Source organism: Ips typographus, linkage group LG6, assembly GCF_016097725.1.
Source record: "Ips typographus isolate SLU linkage group LG6, UJ_Ityp_2.0, whole genome shotgun sequence".
Taxonomy (NCBI): Eukaryota; Metazoa; Arthropoda; class Insecta; order Coleoptera; family Curculionidae; genus Ips; species Ips typographus.
In genome coordinates, this window is record NC_138427.1 from 6,667,008 (window position 1) to 6,676,975 (window position 9,968).

The 9,968-nt window shown below is 33.4% G+C and overlaps 1 protein-coding gene across 5 annotated transcripts; it reads left to right on the forward strand.

The window, feature by feature from the left end:
- The first annotated feature begins 1,970 nt into the window (after positions 1-1,970).
- LOC145730899 (zinc finger FYVE domain-containing protein 1-like) lies at positions 1,971-9,944 on the forward strand. Of its 5 annotated transcripts, none has more exons than XM_081982410.1 (13): positions 1,971-2,162; positions 3,686-3,895; positions 3,970-4,097; positions 4,159-4,342; positions 4,407-4,613; positions 4,670-4,959; positions 5,017-5,223; positions 5,294-5,509; positions 5,760-5,948; positions 6,007-6,183; positions 8,886-9,035; positions 9,092-9,288; positions 9,351-9,944. In XM_081982410.1, exons 2-13 carry the CDS (start codon positions 3,715-3,717, stop codon positions 9,352-9,354), a joined length of 2,130 nt encoding a protein of 709 aa, XP_081838536.1. In that variant the 5' UTR covers positions 1,971-2,162; positions 3,686-3,714; the 3' UTR covers positions 9,355-9,944. The 5 variants fall into 5 exon arrangements, with proteins under 5 accessions (XP_081838536.1, XP_081838533.1, XP_081838532.1 ...); XM_081982407.1 differs by lacking the exon at positions 1,971-2,162 and adding an exon at positions 2,211-2,520 and having other exon boundaries at positions 4,159-4,333; XM_081982406.1 differs by lacking the exon at positions 1,971-2,162 and adding an exon at positions 2,213-2,520.
- Positions 9,945-9,968: the final 24 nt, after the last annotated feature.

The window sequence follows — 9,968 nt, forward strand, 5'->3', positions numbered from 1 at the left end:
AATAACCGCATACTTTTAGATTGAAACAAACACATTGAACGCGGTTATCAGCCACTTACCTTGACAATAATAAAGTTGTTATACAAACAGTTTTGAAAATATTTTTGTATTTTTTAGTGGTCAATTTTCTTTTTTGATAATATAGTAAATTACTAATTGCCAACCTTCTTGGCATTATTAAAACAGTTGTTAAAGTTACAAGTCTTTGTTTTTGAGCCATGCTTTTATGCACGTATGTCTAATACAATACTCATAGATCACTTTGAATGTCGTTTCAGGGCAAGTCTGATTATCGTCTCGTGTATTATTAACCGATATAATGCACCGTTACACTATTCTTAGGTACATCAGGTGTCAATCAACCTTGATTCTAATTGTGCTTTAAGTTATAAGCTAACACAAGTAGATTAACCTCTGACGAATATATGATGCACATGCGGTCAAAATGGGGTTAAATAGAAAATACTCAAAATATTCGTTTTATAACATTAGAATCAAAACATATTTTTTATTATAATGTTATAAAAAAATTACCAGACTTTTGTACAAGAATATGCATTGCACATTTTTAGTGAATATACGGATAAGATCAGCATATCGCATATTTTCAGAAATCTTTAATAAACTGATGGATTTGGTTGTGATGCTTTTTAACATCAATCCAAGGTCGCAACAAAAATTAAAAGACTAATTAATTTAAACAACAGAAGAAATAGGTCCTATACCTTCAAAATCTGTAAAAGAGAGTATATACTACAATTTCGTATTTCAGTTTGAGAAATAAGCAAGTTGACAGCTACTTCCGGTTAAACCGGAAGTGACAGAAAGATGCAGATATTTTTAAAATATAGCACGCATCAAATTTATCTTACATGCAAAATTTCAAATTTCTATAAATATTTGATCCTGATAAACAGTTAAATACTGTTTTTCCATAAAAACTCTACTTGACAAATGAAAGTAGAAGTTTTGGGCTACATTCTAAGGTTGGAACGAACCTCCTAGCTGTCACAGGAGGAAGTTATGAGCTGTCAAAGCTTATTCATTAGCACTGCTCTATTTAACGGTCAAGATCCCGGTTATTTGTAATTTTTGAAAAATATTTAGGTAAAAGAAAGTCAAAATTACGAGCCATATTTTGACGTTTAAACGAACCTCCTAACGTCAAAGAAGGAGGAAAAGAACAAACCCAATTAGGTGCTGTCAAATTGTGACACCTTCACTATTTCTAGTACAGTTACAGAGAGGTATTTCATGTCAAATATCTCGGCTATTTGTAAATTGTATTGAGATAAAAGTAAGCTGGAATTACAGATTATATTTTGACGTTTGAACGAACTTTCTAGCTGTCATAACGGATATTTAAAGAAACAGAAGAAAAGTGACAGTGTGGGGATTCTTTTATTTCGACTGAGGAAATAGAAAATTGATAAATTTGGCAACCCTGCAAAAAGTAAAGAAGGTTAGGTTCTTTTAGGGTAATTTTAGAGCAGTTAAGAAGGAAAACACGTGTAGAACGATTAAAAAATTAATAAAATCAGATTGCTCCTTTGTAAAATTAAGATTATTATGTTCTTTTAGTTATGAAAATTTAGTGGAGTTTTTACACTTTATTGAGTAAATTTGTTAAATAAATATATAGGAAATAAATACTCAGCCTTAACCTGTTGGCTATTATTCAAGTCGACCAAACCAAACGTAAACAAAAAATCTCTAATTTTGGATTTTCCTCGAATTAATTTCTAAAGTCCGTCCCTGGTTTAATCTTCTGTTGCGATGCTGCTGCCGGTGAATTGTGAATTTTGAACCGAACACGTCATAAAAATAAAAGTGTGTGGCCAGTGACCGTGACCGATAATCAGTCCGTCTTTCTCATACGCGTGGGCTTTTTTATCTCATTCACTTTTTCTTTTGGTCGAGGCCTCGACATCGATAGGTCGGCGAACGGACACGTGACAGTTGCGTCGCAGCTAAAATTTGTCGGAAACGTCAGGAAACCTAACCTCACTCACAGTGGAATGTCAAAATTCTAGTAAAAGTCACCAGTCACTGCATTATCCCAGATTTTTTGTTTTGTTCCTTGTTCTTATTTCTGTGTTGTTTACGTGATCTGTAGCACGTTTGACCCCCCAAATCTACCGGACAGTTGGAGCAGAATGGAGGTAATTGATTATAAACTTGATTCATTTCAAAACTGCTTGTCCTTTGTAGTGTTAGTGTATCGTCTCGTTTCGAGATAAATGCGCGTTTACTTTTGGTTTTTATTTGATGTGGCGTGTGGCACGTAAATAACATATTTTTGGGTTTCTCTGCGCGATTTGCCGCCTACGGATATATTCTCGTTTGTTGTCCATCTATTTTAGTAGTATTTGTTCGACGGCTAAACAATTAACATCTTAACGGATTTCAAATCGATTTGCGGTGAAGTGATATATTGTAAATTGTGAACAGTTTTTATTAAGTGACCTTCAATTGCCATGATCCAATTTCAAGTCAGGGAACCACCAGGCCCCAGAAAAAGTAATTTACAGTTATACCTACATATTATTTCTGTTCTGGGATTTTTTTTTTGTTTGTGTTTTTTTTAGGACTGTTTTTAAATTTAACTTTCTATTACCCCATTTATTTACTACAACTTGTCTTATCAGCTTAGTAGCATGTTTACTCAAGGATTTTTAAATTGATATGTCCCATTATCACATTGTTTTTTATTATGATTCATTTAGGTTTTATCTACATCCAATGATTTCCATGACAAGTTGAAACCATGAGGATTAGGAATAACTATAGTTAGATTAGTTGTATGTAGTGTATCTTTTTCTGTGTTTGTGTGTGTTTTGTTTACAACTTTATTATCATCCAATCACCTGTACAGTGCATTAACCTTATTGAATTTATTTAAAGATTATTTAATTGAAATTTTATAAGGTAAGACCACAACTCTTTCTGGAAAATCATTTTAATATCATAAATGCATAATATGTTAAGATTATTGAAGCACATTCATTGACTGGGTTCTCCTACTTAACAGATCAACATAGTAATATGGATGTTCAAATGTGACATTACAATGATGCAGATTTTCATGATAAACTTAAATGTTTAGCTATTGGAACTAGTGTTCAATAATGTTGAAAGTAATGTATTGGTGGATCCATAATTTGTTTTTAAAAGTTCCTAATAGGACCCTTTTTCTTAATACATACATAGTGTGGATGTCCTCAAAATAAAAAGCGACATTAACTTCAACAATCTATTCTAAATAAAAGTTGAGGCCAATCATATAAATGCTTATTCTCAAAAAAATTTTCCCTTTCAAATAAAACACAAAATTTCTTATACTTCTTATATCTACACTTACTTTTCTTCAAGTAATAATAATTTACTCAAAATGGGTCTTACTCAGGTTAATGTGCCTTGTCACAAAAAAGTGTTCTTTAGTTTAGGAAAAATTGGTTTTTACTATGCTTGTTTATCCTTTCCTTTTCTTTAAATAAAACAGATTATAGACCAGTTGACCTGCAAGTCATTTATGATAATAATTACTGTTTTTAGAACCAAACAGTCCAGCTTATAGATTGTAGCTAGGTTAAACTAGATCAAATTGTATTACGCAAATGTGTAAATTATGATATATTATTCTTAGGCTCAATGGTTTAATAATAAAATATCCTTTTTTTTACAGTGTACTTCTTAGGCAACATAACATCAAACATGGATTCCTTAGCAAATGAATCATCCAAAAAACACAAAGCGAGTAGAAACGGCGCATTTTTACCGTCTTTAGATCCCACTATCAATGAGTCTCAAATTAACAAAGAAGTAAAAGACACATCCAAAGTCTATCCCATATTTAATTTGGAGAATGAACTTCAGTCTTTAGTATTGGGAGCAGGTAGGCAGTTAATAACTAATACAATATTTAATCAGTACAAATAATCTTGTCACAATAACAAATTGTAAAATTAGATTGTGTTCTAGATGAACCTGATCCTAGAAGCAAAAATGGTATTCTTCTCATTGATGACAAAGAAGAGCTAAGAATAAAGTCAGAAGCTATATTTTTAAAAGCTCTAAATTTGGAACCTGGAAAGAGGGTGTGTTTATTTGATTGAACTTAATTCAGGCATGGTAATAATTAAACTTAATGTTTTGCAGGTGAAAGTAGTGTCTATATTTGGCAATACTGGAGAGGGGAAGTCGTACACATTAAATAAAGTATTTTTCAATGGAGAAGAAGTATTCAAAACTTCTTCATCACAGATATCCTGTACCTTGGGTGTATGGGCAAAGTACGATCCCAATTTAAATGTTATCTGTCTAGACACTGAAGGTTTGTTAGGTAGTTTGACTAGTTTTGGCCTTTTTATTTTTTTTTATTTTAAATATTTGTAATTCTAATTTAGGTATTACTAAAAGAGAAAATCAACGTACAAGACTGCTTCTTAAGATACTAGCGGTGTCCGACGTTATCATTTATAGAACAAGAGCTGAAAGACTGCCAAAAGATTTGTACACATTCTTAGGAGGAGCTTCTGAAGTATACAAAAAGCATTTTTCGTCTGCATTGCAGAAGGTTTTAGCTCGCTCTGAAGGCGATAGGATAAACACAGGTCAGTCAAGTTTACTGCTAGAGAAAGTATGTCAGTTTTAAAGTTTTTGTTTTCAGGGTTGGGACCTGGAGTTATAATATTCCATGAAACACATCACACCAACACGCTACACGATATACATGACAAACCAGACGTTACCCAATCTGCTGAAGATATTTTAAGGGAGAATTTCAACCACTTAAACCTGAACTGCGACGCTTTCAGCTTCTTTACTTACGTGGGCGTGAAAACTTCCGGTGACTCACAAACCTCTTTTGATCGTTTAAAGTCTGAAGTTCATAGACAGCTTGAAAGCTCTGAAGTGCGCTCACCTAGAGATGCCAAGTATATTTATCTCATGCTGAGGGTGAGTTTGTTGTGACTTTATGTTGGAATAGCTGTTTTACTGTATTATTTGTTCCAGAGTCTTAATGAAAAGTTTCAGTCCTCGATTAACGACAACAATCCTCAGAACTATTTGACACAGTTTTTTACTTGTCCTGATAAATGCCAGTCCTGTAATTCGAACTGTACTTTGTCAATGGGTCATAAAGAAGACGGTGAACCTCATAAGTGTGATACACCTTGCCAGTTCCAACATCAGTATCAGAATTCAGTGTTTTTATGCAAGGTAAGCATTTCTTTATTATTAAAATGTTCAAAATATAGGAATGTGTTATTTCTATGTACTTGTTCTGTAGAGATGCATTAAGAATGGAGAAAGAATGATAGTAAAACCCACGTACCAAACGACCAAAGACAACTCATGGACGTCCTATCTTAATTTCGTCTGGTCTGGCTATGTGATTGAATGTCCAAAATGTGGTGAAATATACCGAAGCTGGAAACACTGGTACGGCAATAAGAATCCAGAAGAGTGCTCTGTGCAACTTGAAATCGTCCACATGTGGCCAGGCGTAAGTTAAAACCTTTTTTTGAGGCTTATTCGAACACGGTTTGGTTTTGCTAAACGGGGTGTTTCCAATCATTATTAATCCTAATACCTTTGCATGCGATATTTTGTTAATACCCCATTATTGTTTTTATGTTTTGTTCATTGTGTTTGTCATTAATAATCTGTTTGTTGGTAAATGGGTGAGTGTTCCTGTGAGCCTCTGCTTTTCATCACATTCCTCTGCTCAGAAACTATAATTACTCTTAAAATAGGACAAACCGTTTTTCCAGGAACGAATGCTTTTCGGCATACACAATTCCGCCCAAAAAGTGGTTGACGGCGTCTCAGTGATAACAGACGCAGTATCTAGCGTTAGTGCACCTCCCGCAAAAATGTTGACAGATTGGGTTAATGACAGGTTAATCGCTCCCAGTTACTGGAGGCCCAACAGCGAAATAACGGTACTAGCTGAACGATTAAATCTTGAACGTTAATTGATTGACTTTTATATGGTTACAGTCTTGCACTAGTTGTAATGTTTCGTTTGTACCGGGCAACCAGAACAGGATTGTACCGTCAAAACATCATTGTAGGAGTTGCGGTGAAGGTTTTTGCGAGAGTTGTTCCTCGAAACGTTGTCCCGTACCTCAGAAAGGGTGGACTGATCCAGTCCGAGTCTGTGATAATTGCTATGGGGTAAGTTTAGAATTTCTACTAACTTGAAATGCAAAATGTTGTATGTGAAGTTTTGAAAATGCTTTTTTCAACAAAATCTGCAATAAAAAGCATTTAGGATTGGTTAAAAGACTAACAACATTGTCAATTTTGATGATGATTGAACGACGATTTTACTTTTTACTCTTCTTTTTTTTTTAGTCCTCTATACGTAAATAATTATTAATATTTCCAGTTATATACCAAATTTTCTGTCAAGAAAACACCAACACGGATAACTAATCTTGCAGAAAGTTAATTGTCTCTTATGTAATACGGTAATTCACGAATCATTTAGAAAAATAAATTTATTTCTGGTTAACCTTGCGGCTAAAGTTAGCTACATATATTTTAGAAAGTTACCGAATCTAACCATTTGCAACAATTTAATTTCCTGTATCCTCTAAGTAACAATTTTATTTTAATTTCACTTTTTCGTGCTTTTAGATTTTGCAATATTAGGTACTGCAGAAAAACTTTTGTACATAGACAACTTTGACCCATCTACTAAATGAATATTTTTTAAAACACAAGTCAAGTTTTATTATTGTTTTTTATTATCCATTAATTAATCTAAATAATCGCTTTCAGAGCGATCCGAACGTTATTGTGTAGATATTATCGAGAACGGTTGTATACAGGGGATCCACAATGGTATATTAGTAGTATCTAGAGAATAATCTCAATATTTTTCAGTGAAATCTGGAGTGTAGCCTAGGTTGGGTCCAAACTCTCTTTCCAAAATATTTGGGACTTAACGGTGTTGCCAGATCAGTCGGAATGAACACTGACTTTTGATTTTCAAATAGAACACCCTGTTTTTAATCTCAATTTTGAATTCTTCGCAAGAAGGCTACTAATTAATGTTGATACTTCCTTATACCTATCTTGCACCGTTTCCTAGATATTTCATAAAAATGGTAAATTTGTTAGCAAAACGGTAGTCTAAACATTAATTAAATTCTCAAGTTCTGAAAGGTTTGCTTATGTGACTTTTTGTTCTCAGTTAGACAATACCACATGGTTGAAAAGTTCAAAGACTAAAAATGAAAAAACCTTCAGGTTGGTCAATATTTACCTTTAAGTCGGATAGATAAAAAACTGCCAGAAGTTCGTTTTTTTAAATGCAACCACCAATGTATTATGGTTTGTAATAAAGGAACATTAAATTTAGAACAATTCTATGTATACTCTTCCTATACCTAACTTTAACCGTTTCGGACTTATCAACTGTTTTTTCCTTAAAGTGCGTATAAAATCGTACTCTATACTAATCTGAATACGGACACCTGCTTGTGCTAAGTTTGAACCAGTGTTGAATTTGACAAATATCTGTCACAGCATGTTGCAGTTATGGAATCGACAACTAGTCGTTATGACCAAGCAAGTGTCCGTATTCAGATTAGTATGGATTACGATTGAATGCGCCCTTTAAGGAAAAACTGTTAATAAATCAAAAACGGTTGAAGTATAGGAAATGTATACATGAATTTGTTCTAAATTTAATGTTCTTTTATTACAAACCATAAAATACCCATGGATCCATTTAAAAAAAAGGACTTTTTGCAGTTTTTTTATCTGTCTGACTAAAATATTGACCACTCTGTAGGTTTTTTCATTTTCTGTCTCTGCGCTTTTCAATCATGTAGTATTGTCTAACTGAGGAGAAAAGGTCACATCAGCAAACCTTTCAGGACTTGTGAATTTAATTAAAGTTTAGACCACCGTTTTGCTGACAAATTCACCATTTTTATAAAATATCTTTGAAACGGTGCAAGATAGGTATAGGGAAGTATTAACATTAATTACTGCAGTGAAAAATATTGAGTTGTTCTCTAGATACTTTTAATATACCATCACCCTGTATAGCAAAAGCATACTTTTTATTGATTTTAAAATACAGGGTGTCCAGTAAGCATATGATCAAAAGGGTGAAAAGTTTAGATCGAAAGCCGACGCTTTGACGAAATTATCATTAGGTAAAAAGGTGCCACTGCCATTGATGATCGAAGCTCTTCTACTAAGAGTACTAAGGCCTTTAAAAGGGATCAATGCAACAGAATAAAAAAAAATCCATTCACAAAATAAAAAGTTCTGGTACTTTTGAACCAAGACCCTGATGAACTTGCCACTGGCCAAAGGCAGATGAACGTGGTTTTTTAATCAAAACATGAGCCTTACTTGAAGACAAATTCAGAGCAAATTTGATTAAAATTCATAGATTTTTTTAAAGAATTTTGATCATAAATAGCAATTTTTTCTAATGGCAAATGTCATACTTTGATCTAAAGAATGTCCAACTATCCTTTTGATAATGTGCTTACTGGACACTCCAATATTTTCTGCTTTACAAAGTAATCCCCAAAAATCGGCGGGTAGCTAAAATTTAGCTTTTTTTGTTGTTTACGTCAAAACTTAACTTCAATTGCAGCATTTTAGCTCCAGTTTTATTATACTGAATTACTGACGTCAAATATTTAATACAAAAGGTATGAAAAAGTCTTTCTTGCTGTTGTACTGGGTGTCCTAAATTCAACAGGCAGAATGGGAATCTTGGAAAGTATAAAAGATAAAGACCACTAAAAGGCTCAGTATTTTAATTTTTTTGGTGTTGTATTGTGCTTGTCATATTACATAACAAAATAAACAATTCAAAAACTATTTTGACTTAGAATTAATTTCAGGAACTAGAAGGACGAGGCGACAGTCTTTTAGTAGGAATTTCTCAAGAAAAACAATCGACAGAAGTGCGAGCCCGATATATTAGTGAAACCATTGTCAGTTCGATTTCGGCCGTCAAATCAGTTTTAGACATCCCTAAGGACCTTATTAAGGTGGGCTTCAAACGAAACTTAATAGAGACCCAAGCTAAAGAACTATTTAATTGCAGGAAACAGCCAGGCCGAGTTACTGGACACCAGACAATGAATGCACCGAATGCGTATTGTGCAGACAACCCTTCGGTGTATTAACGTTGCACCATTGCAGGGATTGCGGCAAAGGCGTGTGCGATAATTGCTCAAAATCTAGGAAACCAGTTCCATTCAGGGGCTGGGACTCACCTGTTAGAGTCTGTGACGCTTGTCGGTAAGTTTTAATTATATTGCAAAGCTTTGTTGAAGTTTAACATTGTATTTTGGTTGTATTAGGTAAAACTGCTGACTGCAAAGGTGCTGTTTGGAATTATTTGTTTGTATATTGGACGTTATGTGAACAAGACAGCAAAGTTAAAAATTATTTACCTGCACATTAAGAATTAAGTTCATGTGCAATACTTTTAACTAAATTCTAAAAAATAGTATTCTTCATATTATGATTAATATTCAATCGTTTGCAGGGTTGATCTGTTTATATTATAGCATTAAATATTTTTTTTACGTGGCAATATTTATTAAAGCCGACTGTAATGCATAATACACATAATACATTAAGCACAATATAATGTTAAATAGAAAATTAGGGTGTAAGATGTTTTTTATAAACTGCTAGGATATTTTATACCGATTGTAGTGGACATACTAAGTTTCAATGGTTTCTATTAGGACCTACTTTGATAGTAGGGACATTCCGAGTGCGCGAACGCATCTGAAGCATTTTTATTTTATTAAAAAGATTTGTATGAATGCCATATTTATCACGGTGGAAGCGATTCACAAGCGGTATTGTAGCGTAATATACTCATTCATTCGTTGTTACATCTGCCTGACTGTTAATTAAATAGAAAAAAATACTGCTATTTTCAATGATTTTTTTTGCTGCATTATGAA